The sequence below is a fragment of the Paramacrobiotus metropolitanus genome, unplaced genomic scaffold (assembly GCF_019649055.1).
Source record: "Paramacrobiotus metropolitanus isolate TYO unplaced genomic scaffold, Prichtersi_v1.0 Parri_scaffold0000054, whole genome shotgun sequence".
NCBI classification, from domain to species: domain Eukaryota; kingdom Metazoa; phylum Tardigrada; class Eutardigrada; order Parachela; family Macrobiotidae; genus Paramacrobiotus; species Paramacrobiotus metropolitanus.
Window position 1 is genome coordinate 917,125 of NW_026570274.1, and position 23,405 is coordinate 940,529.

Genomic DNA, 23,405 nt, shown 5'->3' on the forward strand with positions numbered 1-23,405 from the left:
TTTACTCTTTGTAGTTGATTGGTATTTGTTGTACTCGTATTAATAATTCACTGCGACAAGACATGGCTTAACGTTTTAAGGCGACAGACAAATATGAGGATGACGATTGCGTAAGAGCAGTTGAGTAAACCGTCTGCTACAAATCTAACGCGCTTGTTGTAATTTTCTTGCAGCTGTTACAACTACAGTATCTGTACGACAAAATGTATAAGGTCTTGCATATACGATATGTTACTCACTAAGCTATGTACATGTAGTCACTGACCGGAGGGCAGGAAAATTCCTGCACCCCTTTCACTTCGCGGACATACACACTACACTTTTTAATTTCGTCTGAAAATCATCTTCGGGGCACCTGTCGATAACATGATTAATACACTAACATTTCAGTCTTTTATTCAGAAGTTACAAAATAGGATTGCGCGGAAGAACAAGATCGCTGCTTCCGTAAAAGTACACGGAACAGAAATACTGAAATAAATATAGAACTGAAAGCTGCATCGATTATTATTTATTACGCTTGCGGTTGCCTGACAACGTCTTCCGGGTTTTGTGATACAGGGTACAGTATAACGGACTCTTGTTCCACGACATATACATCAATATTGTACTAACGTTTCCACAATTCAGCAGTAATTTGTTTACCGACGCAATTCAAAACGATTCAACTAGAGATGCAGAGGAATCCGCAATAATCATCATCAGGAATGTGTAACTGCATTGGCAAATTATAAGGTGGTGCAGTAGGTCCAACCTAAAGTACCCATCTCTTTTTATATCTAGACTTGAAGTAGCTGTTAAAGCAAAAGAACTGATTTGATCTTAGTCATCTTACCACCCAACGTGCATGAATCACGCTTCGAATTTAAATGAAGCTCGTTAAGGACTTTATTGCGTGCACGTGATAAATTGTATACTTGAAGCTGTCTACGATACTAACTGATCATGAGCTCAGACTGGTTTCCGGCAATAGCTGCGGCTTCTTGAAAACTTCTTGTCACAATAGGTATTTGTCGAAACAGGTTTTTTATGCATCTATCTCCGTATGATTGCGCGCCGCCACAAGCGTCTGACGCACTTCCTATTGCCATCAATAAATTCCCAGCCTGTCATTACACAGAAAAGCCAAACCGTTTTTTTTCTGTACTCGCACGGAAATGCCTGTTGCCGTTCTGCTAGGACTGATGGAGCTTGCCTTATAAGAGTTATTTCTGCCGCTGTATCCCAGTTTACCCAATTCGGATTTGAGAACACGCGGTGTGTTGCAGACATCAGTACCTTTGAAAGCTGTTATCAAATATGCCGGTTAGGACGGATGCTACAGTACCTCAGTGCGCGTACGTGTTAATATCAAACTTTCGTACATTCTGTTTGCGTACATCTTCCTCATCATTATATCTTTTCATTATGTTTTTTTGTCCAGGTACTGCGGATTAACATTACGCCAGTTTTTGGCTTACTGCAACGCGGAAAACTGCCGGAAATGGTTTTGCAATGGCACCCGAGATGGTTTGGGCAAAAGGTGATAGTGTACAATAAATTTTAAAAAAAGCTGCATATAAAGTGCATACAATGATACATGGTAAACTTTGGACCGAGAAAAACTTCTGTTTATGGAGAAATGACTAAAATAACGGATTCCGAATAATACTACTGTATATACATATAATAAACTATCCGCTTCTTTTACAGCCATATCATAGCTCATTGTGGGAAATCAAAGCATACGATCATCTCCGTGTATCCCCAAAACGTCTCCGAGCCGTATCAGCCTAAATGTTCTCGGAAAACCTGTACTGTGCGCAATATCTTTGAACTGGCTGTAGAAAGCCGTTCCGAACCATTTAACAAACGGAAAACGTGGTGCCGGAAGCATGCTGTAGGCCGAGACTTGGTAGGCCGAGGCCGGTGGAACACCTTGGTTGCTGCGCATCCGGAAGATGGTCAGTCGCAACAGTCCGCGGAGTCATCCTTCTTTATACGGCTTTCTGCCTGGTTTCTGCCCTATGTTCCGCAAGCCGTGATGGACGATAAAAGGCTGCGTCGGAGCGCGGTTTATGGGGAGAATTGGCATTAGATAAAGAAACCGTAGACGTTCTGGAAGAGTTCTGGCGTTTTAATCCCCGTGGAACTAAAAGGCAGTTTCTGAAATGGAAGGTAAAATTCCTCAGTGATAACCGTCATGTACGATAAATATAAGATACAAAAACTTTGGCATCGCTTTGCAGGAAAAGATAAACGATTTTTACAGCTCTCATCGGGATGACTTTGCCAATACGAATGCCTACTGGAAGCACTGGAACCGGTTAGTGCTGGAGTTATCCCGGCAAGAAAAGGGTACCATAGAATCGCTGCCACCGATGCGCAAAGTAGGCGCTGAATGGATAAACAACGATTACAATACGGACATCGAAGTGTTCGTACCACAAGGCGTCCTCTCGGAGTTTCTCGAGAAAGGTCAACTGGTGCACATTACTTTTCCAGTCCTACAAGCGGACGGTGAATTAATGGATCGCGCTGCGACCATATCAGCCAGAAGGTTGGCAGATAATGGCGATTACATCATCATCCACTGTTTTAAACCAGTGGATGCGGAAGGTGACCGTGTAATCGAGGGATTAACAGTGCAGTTGGTATACAATGACATCCACTTCTGGCGAATGCGGCAAGCACTGTATAAAGTGCAGAACGACAGTATGTGCATGTCACCTCAAGTTCTGGATGCTGTATTGGGACGCTGGGCGCTTGCAGATGAAGCACTAACTTCTGCGAGCTCATCGGCTTCCGCCGATTCGGGTATTTCTGTTCGCCAGTTCTCGGTCGCAGAGCATGCCAGCGATGTGGCTGACGAGGAAATTGAGGAAGAGGTAAACGAGATCGAAGCCCCACCCTTGCGCACCATCACAACAACGCAGCGCATCAATCGCGCACCGCGGCCGTTCCACACGGAGTACGAAGAATCTGTGTTAGGGTTCCGGAATTTTTGTTTTAACGCTGAACATCTCCCGGTTAATAATGTACTGAACGCCAAGCAAAAAGAAGCTGTCCAGATGGCATTGATTAACCCTGTGAGTCTAATCCAAGGGCCACCCGGCACCGGCAAAACGAAAACGGCCGTTGCAATTATCCGGAGTTTATTACAGGATCCACTGGCAAAAATACTCGTATGCGCCCCTAGCAATGTGGCCATCGATGACCTTACGCTGAAAACAGCGACTGCGGATAGAGGCCTGAAGATCCTCAGGCTGCTCCCGCATGGCCGCGACATAGCATGCGTAAACAGAGATGTTGAACAATACACCGTAAACTCAAAGTTCCGGAGAGAATTTCCTGATTTCTCCGAACCGGAGCCTTGGCGCATTCGTAGATTTGAACTGGAATGTGTGGAACAAGCACAAATTGTGTGCACAACATGCAACGTAAGAACTGGTAAATGTATTGAAACAAAATTACCCGTGACCTCTCTGCAATGAGTAATCTTCAGATCGCTCAATGTTTTATAGAGTGCAGGGTTAAACTGCTTATCCAAGGTCTCTTTTCCCTATGTTCTGATTGATGAAGCGGCGCAGGGAATGGAACCGGAATGTCTGGTTGCCATTACGAGAGCGTGCGAAAAGGTTCGTGTATGTCACTGCAAACATTTCCCCCGTGGCTAATCCTGCTGTTCTTAATATTAGCTGATATTAATTGGAGACGCAGAGCAGCTCGGGGCGGTCGTACGCTTCCCCAATCTGCAGGGATCCCAGTTAATGACGTCGCTGTTTGAAAGGTTATGGGGAGCGGACCACTGTCCAGCTAATGTTCGCGTTACACTGACCCAGCAGTACCGTATGCATCCGGCCATCTCCATGATGGTGTCGCAGATCACTTACGAGGATCAGCTGGTGGATGATGATGGTGTTTGTGAGTATTCCCAAGCTGTTTTGTTACTCAGTTATATTCAGTGTCCATTGCACGGGTAAAAATTTTCCTGACGCTTTGCAGTAAACCGGACATCTACTTCCAGCATTTTGGATGAAATTTACACATTCTCCACAAATATCCATCGCATTAAAGAGCACGATTTTCTCACCAGCAAGGGATTTTTCGGGAGAGTCAACGGCTATATTCCCATGGTATTTGTGGATTTGGCGCGGAATGATGAGTTAGCGGGAAGTGGAACATCCTTTGTCAACATGGGCGAGGCACACGTTATCGCACGATTAGTGTCCAATCTTCTCCACAGGGGTGACGAAGAAGCCAGAAGGCCATCTTCACAAGATATCGGCATTATAACGTTCTACAACGGACAAAGGTCACAGCTGCGTATCGATTTGAGGCGACACGCCGATGCTCATAACCTGCCGCCCACAGTGAGTGCTACAAATTTGATAGGACCGGCTTACAGTGAGCTCATTTTTAAGCAGTTTGTTAGCATACAATGGTATGGCACACTTAATCTACAACTGTATTGCACAAGGTATGATAATATCATACCCATGTGGTGTACAAATGTAGCCCATGTGGTGTACAAATGTCCCAAAATATTGTAATAACTATATTATAGTTATTACAATATTTTGGGACATTTGTACACCACATGGGCTGAGAGATGAAGTACATATGTCAGAGTCAGTGCGACATCGTAGCGCGAAAGCCGGAGTAAACGAAACACTTAAACTTTAGTCCGCTGGATTATGTGTTTTGGGTCGAATGGAAAGATAATAATGCTCTAAACTGAATGATGAATTAACTGTTATACGTACCTGTTTTAGGTTGTTACATCCTGTCGTGTATAAGCGTTCACGCCGGTTAAGGCTCCATGAACAATCTTTACTCTTCCACGCCTGTAATGCTCAATCGGTAGGCACTCGTACTCTCAAACTGTAACAGAAGAACTAAGGTGGAAATAAGACGAACGAATCAGGAACACAGAAGATCAGGAATCCCTCAGGAACGAGCTAACCACAACTTCCGGTCGTGAGTCCTGTGAGGATCGGCAAGAGCTAGGACGATTGTGTCACGAGCAAACCTGTATACTAAGCGATAATCCGGGAACGACTATGCACTTCCGTAGGAACAAGTATTGCTGTCTCTTTATCCAATTCACATCACAGTTCACAACACTAGGAAATTGTAATCAGAAAGCAGTCTCAGAAGTAAATCTCAGACTACTGATACCGATATTAGGCATCACAAGAACTTATATAGACTTCGCGTTATGACATCATATACATCGCTAGTAAAAGAGAACAGCAAATCACAGCATTGATTGACTAGATTATCCGTTATGTTGCAGGTGGAAGGCGGACAGTCAGCATCCGTACGTACATCCGGCGTATGATCCTACTCCCATACGTCACCCCCACGAACGATGCTTGGCCGTGCCAAAGTAAACAATCCATCCCGCAACATCCCAGTGCGATTGTGCACTTCCATCCATCCTGATCCCGATCCACCGCACAATCCACGCGTCCATCCGATGCCCAATGTGACTGTACGCCGCGATTCCAGAGAGTTAGTGTGTGGAATCCTTGGCGAAGAGGCATCCGGAAGTCCACGGGTTTGGCAGGGCGGAGGTCCAAGGATCCAGGAAGGCGAACTATGAATTACTGACATGGTGCCGCTTGAGTTTAGATGGTGTTTTATGTACAGTATACGGCATAAAGCTTTATTAATTGTGAAAGTAAAATCTTAGATGTGATTGTGTGCGATTTTGTAGAACTATGGATTAAACAGCAAAAGCACCCAATCAACCAACCAGTAGTATTCTTACGAATTCTCGAGTACTACAAATAGATCGTATAGCAACAAATGTCAACAACAACAAACAAGCTACAAATAAGCGTATCAAAATGGTGAGTGCCATCTACCAGCGCACTGATACAATAATGTAAACCAGTAAAAGACAACAAAATCAAAAGTCAAGGCAGTGCAACAAAGCCAGTAACAATATGAGATCAAAGAAAGCAACCAAGGTCAATGTCAAAGGTGAGTCAAGGTTACTTGCCAGCACTGGGAGCCAATGAAAAGAGACCAGTAATACCAGAGCCAGATGCAGCGGCATCCAAACGGCGAGAAACTTCCGCAGCCATCTGACGTCGGCGATCAGCATCCAATTCCCGCTGCTGCTGTTGAGCCAAATAACCAGGCACAAAATTATGCTCGGCAGACCCAACAGGACCGGAAGGCGCAGACGGCGCACGTGGGCGATCAGCTGGAGAACGGTCGCGGGCATCGCGGACAATCGGTACTTCAGGTAGCGGCAAAACATTTGGTGGCAGACCGGGAAATTCAGCGTTAGCCGGGGCCTGCACAAGTGGAATGACAGCCGGGGGAACGAGAACAGCATTCAAGGCTGGTGGGCCATGTAGATTGACAGCAGGGTTGAAACCATTGGGCTCACCTGCAGCCACATTTCCGTTGCCCTGGACCGGATTCGGTGCATTCGCTGCTTGGTTGCCCGGGTCGTCAACCTCCATGTTTGCGGCGGCAGCTTCCACTGGAGCAACTGGGTGAGCGTCTCCATCAGGTACTTCAATAACTTCCGGTGCGCCCAGAGGTCGGCCATTACGACGCCAATGATCGTTTCCACGACGCAAGTTATTGTCTCCAAAATTCCTATGATTTCCTCGGCCGTACGGACGAAAGTTGCCACGGTAAGCACCACGGGCTCCACCCCTTCCTCGGTGATTATAACCGGCATTATACTGTTGTTGCTGGTTGGAGGATGAATGAAAAATAGCGTCAACCAGCTTATCAAAAGCTCGGTTAGGATCAATAGGCGGCATGCCCAACTAATGAAAACTAGTGACCTTTTAACGCTAAAAGTGTAAAGAGAAAAAGCGTCAAAATCACAGTCTACACACAGTGAAAATCCAGCATGCCAGAAGGCCGAAATGAAAAATCCACAATGCCGATTTCTGCACACTACGCGCAAGTGATTTTATACCTGTCTGCGGAAGCGAAATTTTAAACTGCGGCAGATTCCACACAGGTAAGAAAAACAGCCAATCAGCGCTTCGCGCTATATCCCTTTAATTCAACATAATCAGAAAATCAGATCTATCCAGGTACAATGAGAGATTTAACACTGATAGCCACGGCACAGCGGCAAAACATTAACGACCAGTTCAATGACTCAGAGCGCGTAAAATTGGAGAATAAAGTTGAAGGGCAAGAATTCTCGTTGTGCTCTAGACTATAATACCATACTACAAAAATACCGCTGCAAATATAAAATAAGAGGAACCATCATGCCATGAATTGGAGAAACTAGGGATACAAAAGGAATACAACGAAGATAGAGCAATAGTGAACAACAATAACATTACAGTTCATCGGAGTGCGGGTGATGCTGACCAAAAACTGCTGGTTCCGCAATTTCAGGTGAATCCTCACGCGCAACAGCCGGAATAGGCATTACAGCCGGGGCAACTGGCTGCAGAGACGGCAGCGGATCAACATCCATTTTCTCAAAATCAGATCCATCATCATCGTCACAATCAACTTCCATATCAACGTTCTCGTCAGCTTCGACATCAGCATTCTGCTCAGGGGATAACACCGCCGAAGGATCCTCACGATCTTCACCATCATCCGAGACAGATACTTCGCTTGGCGCCGAAGACGAGGACGGTGAAACCTCCTTGTACTTGCGCTTTTGCCCACGAGTGCGAAAGTTATATGGTCCAGCAGAAGTGGATGGCTGCGGTTCAGCATTTTCCACGGCAGCAGCATCAACCGCTTGACGAGCAACTGCATCCGCTTTCTGATGCTTGGCCAGAACTTCAAACAACGAACAAAACAGGATTGAAATATAAATACTGGCGACGCAATTCAAAGGCGATAGGCGTGGGCAGGGACCGTGTAATGGTACACAAATCAAATCGATTAATTAGAGCTCCGTTGGTAAACAAAAACCGCGATAAGTATAAACGAGGATAATATCGATGAAACGATTTAATCCGGAAAATAAGCCTCGGTAATCACTAACCATCTCACCCTGCTTGTCCGCAATAGCCATTCGTGGAAATACTCCGGAATGCGCTCGTTTGCGAGCCGTCTGCTTGGTCTTGAAGACCGGCCGTGGTGCATCCGGGTTATACGGCACATAAAGAATTCCGCCTTTGCGCAGATGTTCCTCGTCTAAACACAGTTGAAACGACAATGAACGCAAGCAAAGCTTAACCATGATCAACTGCAAAACTGGCAGAAGAAGCAACAAAACAGAAATGAAGCGACATGACAACGATTGTCGTATCTCATGAGTGTAGTAACGAGAAACACCACAGGTAGAATTCAGACTTGTGAAAAACCACAACATTACAGTAAAACAACGGCAAACACGGCAATACCTCGCTTTGCTTTTACAGACGGAGTCTCGGAAGACGATGGCTCTTCTTCTGTCAAGTCTGGAGTTCCCAGCTGTCTCTCCGCCTGCGTCTGCAGTTTCTTCGGTGATGGCTGACGGATCTCAACGTCAGGGCTAGCAGGGAATAATCCTCGGCGGGCCTGACGGCGAACCACAGCAGCATTGCGTCGTAAGATTGTGCGTCGCCGCTGTGCATCATATCGGCGCTGCAAAGCATTGACTACTGCATCTGCCCAACTCGTTGAAGGTTGCTGAGCCTCTGCTTCACTCCACCGATCCCGATGACCCAGAAGATTGCGCAGAAAACACTGGTTGCGCGGAAGTACGACGAGAGACGCGAGATCGAGTGACACGCGATGAAGAACGGGCTTCATCGCTGTCCGGAGAATAACCAAAACTTAATCCCTGCTGTTGCACGACTCGGGCGCGGTGTACGCGATACAGTCTTCCTCGCAGTCGCTTTCTTTGCAGGAGGCGACATTCTCAAAACGTAAAATGACAAATTAATCGTAAAAGACAGGGAAAACAAATAATAACGATGCCAGCAGGTTCAGAAAATTGAGAAACTGAAGTGCAGAGAAAAAGCACAACAGACAATCTACACTGGCACCGACGCCGAGAACTCAAAATTCACCGAGTATACCACCAGGCGGTTGACAGGCGACCAGCGGTTTTGCGAATTTTGTCCCCACTTTGATTATTTGCATAGAACACACAGGAGACCAATTGTTCTTCGGGATCTGTAAATTTCATCCACAAAAACCAAATTTTAATACAACATACAAATCATGACGATTAAAGGATACGAAAAGGAAAGCCAAAAATCAAAACACGCGGCTGGGAAATATTCGGAACACAGACCAGAGACTGCGCAGTTTCCGATAGCATGGCCATATCAGGGCGGCTGGCAGACGACAAAATACCGGTACATTGCACGAAAAATATCAGCTGTTCATTCATAAAAACGAAGAACCCAACAATATTTATCCTTTCACGGTGACGGGTTTTCTGTTTCATTTTATTACTAGCTTGTTTCTCTTCGCCAAATTTTATCTTAATCATTTCTAATCATCCGAGCATCATGTCAGCACAGCCTGTGGGGCCAACTGGAGAGCCGTTACCTTCGCCCGAAACAGATGCGATTGCCCACTATGAATACTGGAAGGGACGAACTCGCGAATCGGTTCAGTTTGCCATGGCGGAGCCTCTACAGCCAAACGAAACCATCCGAGACCGTCGACAATTGGCGATGCATACGGCAGCCCACGCGTGCATCCTTGAGGCTGACATTACGGGATATTATGTGGACATGTCATCTATCAAGAAATTCGTTGTGGAAATGCATGATGACTTCACGGAAGAACGAGTGGATTTCTTCCTTGGCGACGCTATTAATGCTGGAATCTTGCTCAAGAAGATGAGCCGCGATGGACGTTTCGTCTAGAAGTGGCCGAAGAAGTCAAGAATAACCGTGATCCAGAGACGAAGGTAATCGACACAACTAGCAAGTTTCGTCGGATGATTCGAGTAATCCTCTACCACGGCCGATATGCCATGTCACGCACAGAAATCCAACACTGGATCTGTACGTTCGACGTACATCTGCAGGACGTGGACTACTGGCTGGAGCGCGGGCTGCGCCAACTGGTTAACCAGAAACATGTCGTCGTCGTCTACGGGAATCTTTTCGTGGACAGCTGCATCGACCTGTGGCTACGAAGCATTCGCGGCTGCTGTCTCTGCACCACTCTGGCCCAGACCATCAGTGAGTATTTCTGTATTTTTCGAAGTAGCATTCTTGATACTTACACTTTAAAATAGCACAGCAACGCCGCCTACTGGAAATCACGTTGTCTGTCGTAATTTAACCAGAGTGATTTAAATTGTAGATATCAAAATGGGCACTATGAAGGTTATCGTAAACGGCAAGGAGACCAAACAGCATGTCGCCGATTGCAGCTTTGGTTACGTGGGACAAGACGGGGATTTGGTTGTCGATGGCGTCATGGAGCGGCTGGACGCAATCGAGCCCGAGAAGAACAACACCACCAACGTAAATCTGGTAATCCGGGCTAGCAAAGACGGACGCATTGAGAGAGAACCAATTATCACGCTCACTCAACTAAAAGCTATGGGCGGCCGTCCTAAATATGTCCCCCGATCAAAGAATACGGATACCGAAAAGAAAGGCCAGAAGACCAAGGAGAAGGCCGAAAAGCCTGACAATGAAGTGAGCACTGCAAAACCGGATGCTATTAAAAAGCCCGACGCAATCGACAAATTACTAGAACAAGTTGAACGAGAGAAGGATATTATGGATAACTGCAAGGCGCTGGTAAACACGCTGAAGGCTCGAGCGACGATGGATGCTAAACATATCGCGTATATCCGTGAGGCTCTAGAACAACGTCTTGCGAACTTGAAGACTGCGAAGGAGAATCTAGATCTGGACTAAATAGCAGTGCTGTAACGAATGCGTATAATGCGTTTCCCGCGGCTGTTTGATAATTTGAATCTGATTTTCGGCCGACTTTTGTTTCTTCCGTTTAATCTTTTAATCTCGTTGAGTTGATCTCATCAATGTCTTAACAGGCAATTCTCATAATTCCGTACAGATTCTCATATAGTCATTAATTTTGCTGGTCGGACAGATCTTAATTCGGGTTTTTAATTTGGATTTATGCAGCATTTGAATAACCGCAATAAAATCGGTGTAACAGAATGCGCAACCGTAACAACAGTGAATTCCAGTGCAGAGTGAGAAATTAGCAGCTTAAAATCAATTATCACACCTGGAACCGTGAATCAAATGCTAAAAACAATTGTAATATTCCATCCTGGGGACAAGGTTACAGAAACCACCAAGGAAAAGTAAAAAAGAATTGAAAGAACGTTCAAAACTTGCAAAATTTGTATTCACGCAGGATTGAACCTTGCATCTAGGTGGACAACTAAATCCTGCTCTTGCCCATACGCTAGCATGGCTATACCACATTTTACTTTTAGTTTGGCAATCACTAGAGGCGCTGTTCTACGAAAATTCGCAATATCATGAAAATTCACCGCTACAGCAGCTGATAAATTTTAGGATTTCACCACTATCATGATCGCAGAATTCACGCCGACAACGGAAATATTTCCATAAGAGTGACAGTAAAAACATAGAAACAAAAAGTAGGATGTTAGAAAATGCAATTTAATTTCAAGGGGTTTCGAACCCGCAACCTTCATTGCACCTGTTGTTGTGGTTCAACAGTTCAGTGCACTACGCCACTACAATCTACGAAGTTAAACTTAAAATTCGCTCGTCGGGAGTGACCGTAAAATTAGCGATCTCGAAGCCAACATAATACTGCATATAAATTTAAAAATATAAAACCGAAAAAGAGGGTTGTAAATTAAACAGATTAACTTTTAGGGATTCGAACTCTAGACTTGCGAGAAGCGGGTCGGTATGGATTCTCAGTCTAGCCACTACGCCACGAGGTGCTCTACGCTTTAGCCGAGTTAGATTCAACACCGGAAGCGCCATGTCGTGTATATTTAACCCTACTGCAATAAGGCACCAACGATTACTCTTGATCCCACAAAAGTACAAAAATGTAGGGCAGGGAGAAAAAATGTAGTTTTTAACATGCAGCATGCAACCCTGAGATTAAGACTAGCCGTTTAGGAGGTAGAACATGAGGCGAATGGCCATCATTCATAGCCACTGAACTACAAAGTCATTCGAATACAGACAAACATACGGCCAAGTGCAATGTTAACCATTGAGTGTGTATACAATTTTACGCCCAGCTCTTTGAGTTTAATTCTGACATTCTGGGGACTGTTGACAATACTTTTCCCAAGACGAAAACAAAAATATAGAACGAAAAAAGTAAGTTTCTCAAAATTGCAAATTAGCTGTAAGGGACTTGAACCCGCAACCGTTTCATTTCCCCCTTGCTGCAGTTCAACGGTGCAAAGCACTATACTACGCTGTTCTACGACAGTCATTTTTGAATTCGCTCATCGGAGAGGAACATAAAATTACAGCGGTCAACCGTAATACGTATTCGATGGTACTGTGACATTATAAAACGCAAAAAAAGAAGGTTTTAAGAAATGTGCATTACTTGCAAGGGTTTCGAACCCAAGGCCCTAAATTGACCGAGTCGTAGCGGAGACAAGGCGGACAAGCACTACACTACGAAGTCTCACAGCAAAACACGAAAATCCGCACGGGAAAGGCTGTACAACTATGTGCCGCTCGCTGAAAACTGATAAGGAATTAACGGTATCACAACGAATGTGTAAGTACAACCAAATGCAAAAGTTTAGACACGAAAAAGAAGGTTTTAAGAAAATGCTTTTGATTTTTAGGGATTGGAACCCAGGACCAGCAACAGGTAAACGGATTCGCCTGGTATTGTCCTCTTTACTGGACCACTCGACTACAGGAGTCATCGACAAAAATAATGTTAAAAACACCGCTTGCAGTGTTCATTTTAACACCTCTCAACAGCGATTCACCCAATATTCCTTATTTTAAATCCCACGAATAAGAATGTAACGATTCATGAAATAAAGACCAAAAAATGAGGATATTTACAAAATCGCGTTTTTATGTGGACTGGAACCTCCGACCTCCAATGACGAAGCAACGGAAGCCTCTACTATACTAGCGGGGTCGCTCTACGTAAAATATTGGAAAAACGTCAGCACCGAAAGCGTACACAAACACCAGGCAATAGTGAATGTGCCAGTGAGCAATCTACCTGGGCAGCCAGCTACATAAAAACCCGTACAACATCCTAACGAAAGTGTATCCTCGTGCGGTTATGCATTACATTGTCCAAAAATTACCAACAGACAGCACGGACGGTAACTACCTAGACTTTATTAAGGCCGCAACTCGCATAGTAACTAAACAACAAAAGTGCCTTGCGGAACGAAGCGCAAAAACCATAATGTACCAGCTAAACAGTGTACAACCCGTATGTGCGAAACGCATCCTGAATAAAGGAGAAAACTAACCGCAAAACAATAAAAATACAAGATAAAACGCTACATAAATCTACAATATGAGATCTCCAAAGAGGCATGAGCGTACACATAAAAGAATGAAGGCAAGGAGATCATAGACGTGAACGATGTTTCAGGCATTTCACACAAAATACCAGACATTCTAACAATAGTGGCGAAATCCACATCGAAAAGTCCGCCAGATAATGCCACATCAAGGAATCTTAGGAGGGAGCTTGGATACAGCCTCCTTGACGGCAATTCTGCCACGCTCAAAACGTTGCTGAGCATCAGTACGGTCGGCCATCTTCTGCGCCACAGTCTCCGTCCATGCCGTAACACGATTCTCCAGCGCCTGCTTGGCCGCTTTCTTCTTCTCCGAAGCTGGAGGAGTCATCGTGATTTGACAAATAACCACAGTATCACAGATTGCACAAATAAACTTAAGGCAGCGGAATCAGCGGAATAAAATCACAGTAATTGTAAATGATTAAATTAAAATAAAAATTCATAATGGGATACATTCAGGATAGGAGTTTGACAGCCGCCCATACTGGCGACCGCATACTTCGTAACCAGCGAAGTCGATTAAATGAGAGTGCCACCCGGCGGTAGGTCCGCCGTCAGCTCATTACACCGGAGTTAATGCGTATGCTGCATGTAGCGATAGATATCCGAACTTCACACTTTTAATTCCGAAACTGAATATTTGACACTCTTTAACACCAGAAAAATTATACGACATCATCAGCAAAATTATGACCATAAGGCCGTCGTATTAATGATTTCACGAAAACAGAGCCTTTAACGATTAGGGCTGCTATCACAACTATTAAAAGAGCAGAACAGCGTTCATTTAACACATTCACAACGCGGCAGCTGAAAAATTATACACCAAAAGCATGCCACACTGAGTCAGCATTAAAAACGCGGAAGAGGCACAGAACAGCAGAGATTTAAACAAATGGCCCATACTTTAAATCATCGAGCTGTAATTTAAACACACAAACGGCCGATCGACAAAAGTCCTCACTTCCAAAAGTGGGAATTCCACGCAGAGGATGACGCTGCCCAAAATGCGCTTGCGTTCTTCTTCGGTTTCTGGATGATGCCGAAGTCTTCGTCCACCCACAGCATGTCCACAGGCAAGACATTTGACTGGATCCGGAAAATCCAGCTTGTTCTCTGCCCACCAGTCATGCAAGATCTAAGTCTGGCTCTTCCAATCCTCCAATTGCCAGATCCCCAAATATTCCGGGACAGGTTCATCAATTTCAGCCGCTGGTTCAGCCGGCTGTTGAACTTCAGGCTCAGACCAACGAATGCGGCCACAGGTACCAGGGCCAAAATTCTCACAGTCGACACAGCAGAGTTCTTCTTCCCATGCGCTTTTCTCTTCAGCCTCTTCAGCTTCCAGCGTGAAGACGGCGAGTGCGCGGAGATTCCGGTCTTGGTGGCAGCGGCGGTAAATTCATACCCGCCCGAATACGGTCCGCGGCTGCACGGCAGATCAACGTGTCAGGACCTGGCCAGATCCCAACTTCGACATAATATAATTCAGTTGCGTCTGCCCGGATGATACGCTCTTCGATATCGACGAGCTTCTCATAATTTTCAGGTTCTTCAACTATCAGAACAGCGAAACATGATCAAAAAGCAGTCCTCTGTACATCGAAGCGATACAACACAACCCAATAGGAATTGATACTTACAAAAAGGTACTTACGGCGCAATTTTTCCGCGAACCCGTCAGAAACAATACGGCCAAAAGAGTTCTTATAACCGAAGGTGCCGTTCATTAAGTCCATTTCAGACTGGGGGTTAAGGGATTAGAAGTTTAAGAATTTAGACGGATAAACCGCGATCTAAATTTAGAAATCTGAAAAAGCGCAAGTTGAAACAAGCTAACGAGTCTGAGCAAGAGAAAAAAAAAGTGCTGACACACCGCAGCTGTGCAGATGGAAACAACTGTGCACTATGTGACTGGCACTGCCCTAACATTTAACAACACACGGGCGGTTGCCATGGTACTAATTTCGTGCGTGTTCAAACGTGAAGACTTTGATTTTAATCAGATTAGCGTTTGTATAACAGTTTTCTGAAAGTTCTATCTTGGGTTTGAATTTTCACAGAATTGCGGTTTCTAACAAGACACACGTCTACTGATTTATTTAAAACGCCAAATCCGAATCCCAGAGAATAAAGGTAAGCTACAAAACAGTTCAATTTACAGCGGAGCGGGCTATGCCATAAAACCAGCTATAAAACTAAAAATAAAGAATGCTGTAAAGCAGTTTATAACTGAAAAGGACGATTCTGTCTGTATAAAATAGTGCGCAGCTATTGCAAGAATAATAACTGGGAGGACAAAACAGCCGAAGAACCAACTCGGATATTGTTTTGACAGAACGGAGTTACACAGCAGCGCCCATATTGTCATCGTCGTCATCACGGCGTGGGCGATGGCGTTTGGCGATTGAAGCATCCAGCTTGCCCGGGCCACGCTTCTCCTGTCCTTCATGCAACAGCCAACGACTTTGTTGCAATTGCTGCTGTTGTTGGGATGACGAGCGCGGGTCCGCTGCATTCAGACGATCGAAATAACGCTGCTCTGCTTCCAAGCGGTGATCCTCGTCAATATTGGAAACCAATTCCTCGATATGCTGATTATACGCGTCCACGAGCGTAACAACGGCACCATGGTCTCCCGTTTCCCCCGGGACATAATCCAACGCAGTGAGAAACTCGACAGGATTGCGCACCACATTAATGCCGAAGTTCCGACGAAGTTCGCAGACGATTTGCCCAATGAGCCATCCTTGGCGGAAGTCCACTCGCAGGTAACGCAGCAATGCATAATGTGCATCCTTTGACAGATCCAGAGTGTGGACAAAACGGTTATATTTGTCCACCGTCATTTCCGATCCATTATGGTAAATCTTGCCGCGAAAACGCAATCGAGTCTCAGGATGCAGCTCCACATAATCTCTGTCCGGATTGTAGGGACAATTAATCAAACCAGACGGGGGAATATAACTCTTTCCTCCACGAGCATAGTCGTGCGGAGACGGACGAAGGCCACAATCCACCATGAGATGGGACCATTCAAATGTTGGTTCAGGCCATCCAACATGAGGATCGGGATACATTGGCGGCTGAACTTCGGCCGAGACATCTGCCAAAACCTGCACCGAATCTTCCGAGGAGCTCGTGGTATCCTCATGCATGAAGGAATGATGTGCTGGCACTTTCGGGCGATGCATTATAGCGATATACAGTAATTAAGCCACAAACTCAGTGTAGAAAGAGAGCAAATTCAGACGAGGCTGAAAGCGAATTGATAACTAACATTAATCTTGCAGGTAAAATCTCATTTGCGGCCAGCTAAAAGCGCTTTCCCTGCACAGCTGATGTGCAGAAAGGGCAACGAACGCAACTACGTCACCGCGGAGTGTCCAATGGCGACTGCGCGCACACTCAATCTGTACGTACAAACAGTTTGGGAATTTTCCAGGCAATTTAATGCAGCAGAGAGTAAAAATTTCAATCCTTAGAGTTCAAAAATAAAATAAAAATAAAAATAAAATAAATGTACAAATCTGCACGGCCGCTCGGCCTTTTAATCCAGATTACATAAGGTACAAATTCGGCAAAATTTCGCTAAATCAGACTTCATTTCAGGCCAGAAAAACCGAAGGTTTTTATATAAGTAATCATATGGCGAAATGGTACTGCCATACTTGTGAAGCAACCGACGGTGTACTGATTCAGCTAATATTTTACGCCATTGAAACGGTATCAGAATTTTAGGGATTCTCTTCTGGATATCCTCTCTTTCGCCGTAATGGCAGATAATGCCTTTTACTTTCAGAACTAGAGGGAGATGCCAGGCCGCGTATGCAGATTCCTCGAGAGTACAATCTCCATCAACAACGGCGTCCCACAACATCATGTCACTGCACTCCATCTGGCGATACCTCCAGAATTCCTGCTTATCAAGGGCGTCATCGGATATTACACCTTGTGGCCAGAACTGCTCAATTGGGCGTGCCCAAGCCGGAACTGGGAGAGTTCTGTCTTCTATAACTGCAGCAGAAGTTTTTGCTGGCTGCGCCGGCCCAATCTCCATTGCGTTACAGGTAATTGGCGAAGTATCACTGGCCACCGGGGCAACTAGTTCAGATTGGCCCCCTCCCGGCTGGGATACGTTCAGAATAGCCGGTTCTCTATCACTTGTGGCCCTGCGCTTTTTAGCATCAGCCGACGGGTCTCTTTTGCGTTTTTTGTCGTTGCTCTGATTAATAAATCTCTCCACAGGTTTCACCACACGCCCGGAGCGGGTTTTAAGTAATGGAACCGCTTCCATCTGGTTATCCAGATATTCAGCGTACTCAGCATCAAGGCGCGACGATGCTGAATCAACGGATGGAATCACCGGCGGCGGCGCGGGCGCCTCAACTAACTCATCGGGGCATTCCTTCTCCACACAATCGAGCAACTTCGGTAAGTGCTCGTCTTGCAGAATAGTATCGACGTCGCGGAAATTATACGGCTTTAAACGGCTGACATGTACAGTGTCAGTTTTGACATTTCCGCGCCGGTTACTTTTTACTACATAGTGCACCGGCCCTGACTGACGCACAATTTCCCATCCAGCAGTCCAACGGGGCATAAGGGATGGATTCTTCCCCACTTTTCGATGTAACACGTATACCAAAACCTGATCCCCCGGTTTATACGATACATGTGAAATATTTGCATCATATCTAATTTTATCTTTAAGCTTATGACGAAACTCTTCAGCATTCACTAAATCCAAGGCCTCACCAAGGCCGCGCTGCATCTGCTGTACATATACATGGGCAGGAATCACAAAATCCTCTTCGAATGGCAGGAAGTTATTTATCGGTAAGCGCATCTCGGTGCCGTGCATCATGAAGAATGGTGAGCGGCCCGTTCGCTCCACAACCTTACTGTTAAAGGCAGCACAAAGTGCTGGGAGGAATATATCCCAGTCACTTTGCTGCTCGTTCACATACTTCGCTAGCGCCTTTTTGATTTCCCCTACGCGTTTTTCGACGAGTCCATTGCCCTGCTGGTGGCCTGACGCCGTCGGTGCGTGAGCAACACCCGCGAGAGCGAGAAGCTCCCGAAACATCTCAGACATGAAATTACTGCCGCGGTCTGAGGTGATGTGTACAGGCATGCCAAAGACTGTGAGAATGCGGCGATAAAAGAACAACGCCAATGTGGCGGCATCATTTCTCTCAACTGCCTCAGCCACAATGTATTTGCTCCCGTAATCTACTGCAATAATTATGTTTTTGTTTCCAGATTCCGTCGTTGGGAGAGCCGGAGCAACGTCGATTGCCCAAACTAACCGAGGAGGAACGGTGGGATTGGACTGGAGAGCACCGGCCGGTGCCGTAGCAAGAGGATTTTGTGCAAGGCACGCCGGGCAAGAGGCACAGTAACTTTTAACAGACTCGAACATACGGGGCCAATAAAAATACTTGTACATCCTTTTATAGGTGGCCAGGACGCCCAAGTGTGCTGCTAACGGGGAATCATGGTTATCCTGAAGGAACTGAAGCCGCCAGTGAACAGGTACATACATGCAGTAATAGATCTTCCGGTTTAATTCGAACTTGTAGTAAACAACGCCCTGTTTCACTACAAATTTATTTAGGTGTAATTTCTCGTGCTCTGACATCTTTTCCTTTTTATTTTCTAGGAGCAGCCGCCATCGGACAATTCGCGCATCGCGAGACTGCTCTTCAGCCCAGTATGAAGCCTTATCGTCAGTAATTAACTTCTGCACCTTATCCTCATCAAAGGCTTTCATGTCTTCCTCTGGAATGGCTTTAACTTCGGCCGACATCATCCCAAAGCGGATATCCACATAATCCCTTTCCAGGATCGCGAAACAACACTCGATCATCGCGGCATCACCGGCGAAAGGGTAAGTTTGCCGATAGTCAAACTCGATGTCTGAGTCGTCAGAGTCGGGTTCCGGTTGCTCTCCTGGGTTTCTACTCAAGGCGTCAGCAATAACGTTCTCTTTGCCAGGTATGTGAACAGGCTTAGTATTAAATTGCTGGATATACAACGCCCAGCGCCCAAGGCGGCCAGCGGCATCACGCATATTATTAAGGAAGACCAGCGCCTGGTGATCGGTCTGGACTTCAAACTGGTAGTCCGACAAATAATGCTTCCATTTTTTAAGAGCACAAATAACTGCATAGGCCTCAAGCTCAGTAGGGAAGTAGAGCCTTTTCTGCGTTTCAGTCAACTTGCGGCTTAGATACGCGATAGGACGCCAATTTGTCGGCACATCCGTCGGTTTATCCTTGGGACATTGCATAAGGACTGCACCCACAGCAATAGTACTTGCATCGACAATAACACGCGACAAAGCCTCCGGGTCATAACGGGCCAGGACCGGCGCCGTCACCAAGGCCTCCTTCAATTGTTCCACAGACCTGCACTGATCCGTTCCCCATTCAAAGGTAACTCTTTTAGGAATTAGTTTTTGAAGCGGCTCAGCGATTTCTTGGAAGTTCTTAATAAATTGACGATAATATCCTACCATACCTAGGAACCGTAATATGTCTTTTTTGTCTTTTATAGGGCCAAATTCCTTAACCGCCTGGATCTTCTCTGGATCCGTACTTATACCGAACTGGTCGACCGTATGACCCAAAAAGGTAATCGAATTAACAAATAATTCTGTTTTTTCAGGGTTAATGGTCCAGCCGCATTCCTGGAGCCGCAAAAAGAGCTCCTGTAAATCACGCATATGATCTGCCAGGTTTTTACTGAAGACAATAATGTCATCAATAAAAACCAACACGTTCCTCCACTTCATGTTCGCAAGCGTCAAATCCATGGCGCGCTGGAAAGCCGAAGGCGCGTCCTTCATTCCAAAAGGTAAGACTTTGTATTGAAACGTGAACTCTTCGCCAACCATTGTTGTTTTGCATCGATCTTCTGGTTTGATTTTAATTTGCCAAAATCCACTCTTTAAGTCAATCTTGCTAAAGACCGTTGCTTTATCGAGGGCATTTAATATGTCGTCAACTCTGGGAAGCGGGTAACTGCTGCCCATTAATCTTTCGTTAAGCTTACGGAAATCCACGGTTAAACGCCGGGATTTATCCTTCTTCTTCACTATGCAGATGGGACTGCCCCACGCCGAATTTGTTGGCTCAATGATACCGTCTTTAATCATTTCCTGTGGGTTTTAGCCTGGAGCCATTTGCGGTCTTCAAACGATGTCCGATACGGAGGGGTTCTGACCGGCAAACTCGTACCTGTGTCCACGGAGTGCTCATAAATGGTACAGCATCCCACAGGACGCGCTTTAGTCGGTAGGACTGATTTCGCCTGGTAAAATATAGCTTTCAGTTCCTCCTTGCTAGGGCAAATGTCTCCCACTTTAATTTTTGCAAAAGTTTCTTCTGTTTCAGGATCAACGGCACTAACGGCGGGTGGCGGCAACTGCATAGCCATGCATTCATTTATTTTCTCCGGCACGGAGACACCTTTTCCACACTGGAATGCCACCAATTGCCTCTTGACAATTCTCCTGGAACTCCGGAGAGTCCATTTGGTACACTGCGTCCACAAGCGCGACTTCGCCAAGGTTGGTTTCTTCATTCAAAACGAGCGGTTTGTCAGAAACGTTAACAACGCAGACTCGGCAATTACCATACTCATTTAGCGTTAAGACGCCATCGAGTAATACGGCGTTTTTATTTGACTCTGGTATTTTTCCTTCGTAGAGAAACGGCTGGGTGTACAGGTATTCGTCTTGAAATTCCATGAACTGTTCGTCAGACATCGACGTCGTTGCGCGAATAATTCCCTGTGAATGGGGCTGAATTATAACCGGCGAGGCTGGGAAAAGCTCCATCTTGAAGCAATCAATCGGACCGGGTTCTGGCTCGAAGCGGTAAATATCATGTTCTACCGAATTAACCTCAACCTGTGCTTGTGCCTGTTTCAGATGGGCGTCCCTGTACGCGAGCTCGATGACATCCTTCGAATAGACGCATGCCGGGATGTCAGTGGATTCCCGGACGTCCTGAGACCGTTTGGGCAAATTTTTAGCCGTCGGTTGTTGCAACACCGGTGCCGGCTGCACTGTCTCGGCGGACATCTGGCTTGCGGCCTCACGCTCGGCGTATTCCCGCCGAATTCTACGGCTGTAACTGGACTTTTTACGCCTAGGAGAATTCCTTCCCGAACCTTCCGGTGATGGTTCGTAATTTCCCACGGTGGGTTGTGCTGGATTAACAGCTGCAGATTCAGTCAATGCCTTCTGTCTCTGAATGTCATTCCAGATTTCCCACTGTTCATTAATATTAATTTTTGTCGCAACATCGTAGGTCGCTCTGACATCCTCCGAAACGAACTCAGACGGCTTCGGCGGCGGTGAGTTACTAATCATTTGAGAATTTATTTCTCTTTGCTTCTCCGCCTGTTTATCTTCGTAGGAGACCGGACACGGGCCGATATTAATGGGTTTCATTCCATCAGCAGGAACGAAGCTACCGTTTTCAAATTCACCTGCTGGTGCCGGGTTATCCACAGAAAAGGTAACTTTACGTTTTCCTGTAGCTTTCTGTGCGTTTAATTGCTCCGTGCGTTTCAAGGTTTCAAAATGCCGGCGATCATTAATCGAGTTTCGACACACGTCGCAGTTCTTCTCGTACCGTTCAATTTCTATTATACAGTCCGGCCAGTAAAATAATTTCACCAAGTACGGATATAGCTTTTCATGCCGGCCATACGCTTGCTTATGAATTAAAATTTCGTGGAAGCAGGCAATTAATTTCTGTCGCCATTGGTGCGGTACGTAAATTCTCGGACATGCACCAGAATGATCAGGTACTCTGCACAATATCCCTTCACAAATCACAAATCTGTTGATTTCGTATTTGGTAAAATTCGTATTAGCGTGCGACGGTTTCTTGTACATTTTGTACCACATCCGGCTATCAACACACTGCTGTTGAGTTTCGCGCCAGAACTGCGGATCACGGAATCTTTTTTCTGAAGGAAACAGCTGTTTATCCTGTGGCCTGTCCATCGGCGTCATCCATTTCTTCAATTCTGGATTGCGTGCCATATAAGACGGATAGTCATGGACTTCATCGACGTCCCTGCGGTCGCGCTCAACAGGTATAACATTAAGCAATTTGTTATCCATGCTAAGACATTCGACCACCTTCGCTGATTTCTCTAAAACACCCATATAAAGATACTTCGCCGCAGGATGCTGCTTCAGCACTGCGTCCACCGAGAAATCTGAATGGGAAGTTGCAAGGGATCGTCACCCCACGAACTTGACTGGAGCCAGAGTTAGGCACAGGACTAATCGATGTCGGAGACGAGGTACTCGGACTGCTTGCCGGTGACGGCTGAACAACTTTTTCCTTTTAATTGGCGGCTGGGAAGACGCCTGTTCTCTCCCCACGAACTTGACTGCATACTATTTACAATTGTTTCACCGCCTCCCCACGAACTTGACTTCGGTTCTGGGTTTTTCTCCACTTTAATTTCTTGTTTAATTGCAGGACGAACTGGTTCATCAGCGACGGAAGCTGCTCTAGGGAGATATTGGCGAATCATCTCCTGTACTACACTACGCACAAACTCTTCATCACGCTGATCAGATCCCTTTTAATCGGGGCTACCGGACTGGTGTAGTTCTTTAACTTCCGTTTTCACCGGGGCATCAGCCGCTTTTGTCACTGGTGGCGACGGGACTGGACGCGGCCACTCCTGCTTAGCCTTTTGTAAGTGTAAGATACAAATTTCTGGGTCAGCTTTTGCCAAAATTAAATGTGCTGACACATAAGGCACGAATTTTGCTTCTTTAGCGACGCCAATGCGCTCTGTCAACATCAACGCAGGGATTGACGGGGACGGCTTAACTCCCACAGGAATTAACGGATCAAAATCGTGTGACCTAATGACGTCCGACATCAGGTGAGTTTCGCGACGGAAAAATGCCGGAGCATTAGGCTGTCTACGCGAG

General features: G+C 45.8%; 1 protein-coding gene across 4 annotated transcripts; it reads left to right on the top strand.

The window, feature by feature from the left end:
• Nucleotides 1-780: 780 nt before the first annotated feature.
• Nucleotides 781-10,387, top strand: LOC129592592 (uncharacterized). Of its 4 annotated transcripts, XR_008690998.1 has the most exons (9): nt 781-1,337; nt 1,424-1,522; nt 1,693-2,157; nt 2,229-3,419; nt 3,504-3,617; nt 3,678-3,903; nt 3,985-4,352; nt 4,755-4,842; nt 5,279-5,710. XR_008690998.1 is itself a non-coding variant. In XM_055488665.1 (8 exons), exons 4-8 carry the CDS (start codon nt 2,361-2,363, stop codon nt 10,261-10,263), a joined length of 1,788 nt encoding a protein of 595 aa, XP_055344640.1. In that variant the 5' UTR covers nt 781-1,337; nt 1,424-1,522; nt 1,693-2,157; nt 2,229-2,360; the 3' UTR covers nt 10,264-10,387. The 4 variants fall into 4 exon arrangements, 3 of the variants coding, with proteins under 3 accessions (XP_055344640.1, XP_055344639.1, XP_055344638.1); XM_055488665.1 differs by lacking the exons at nt 4,755-4,842; nt 5,279-5,710 and adding an exon at nt 10,243-10,387; XM_055488664.1 differs by having other exon boundaries at nt 4,755-5,710.
• Nucleotides 10,388-23,405: the final 13,018 nt, after the last annotated feature.

What these genes read in the sequence shown, in the direction of transcription:
- LOC129592592 (XM_055488663.1), top strand. Translation starts at nt 2,361, where the DNA reads ATGCGCAAAGTAGGCGCTGAATGGATAAACAACGATTACAATACGGAC. An exon ending in GGTGGATGATGATGGTGTTT is followed by an intron (nt 3,904 to 3,984) that starts GTGAGTATTCCC and finishes GACGCTTTGCAG; the next exon opens with TAAACCGGACATCTACTTCC. An exon ending in CTCATAACCTGCCGCCCACA is followed by an intron (nt 4,353 to 5,278) that starts GTGAGTGCTACA and finishes GTTATGTTGCAG; the next exon opens with GTGGAAGGCGGACAGTCAGC.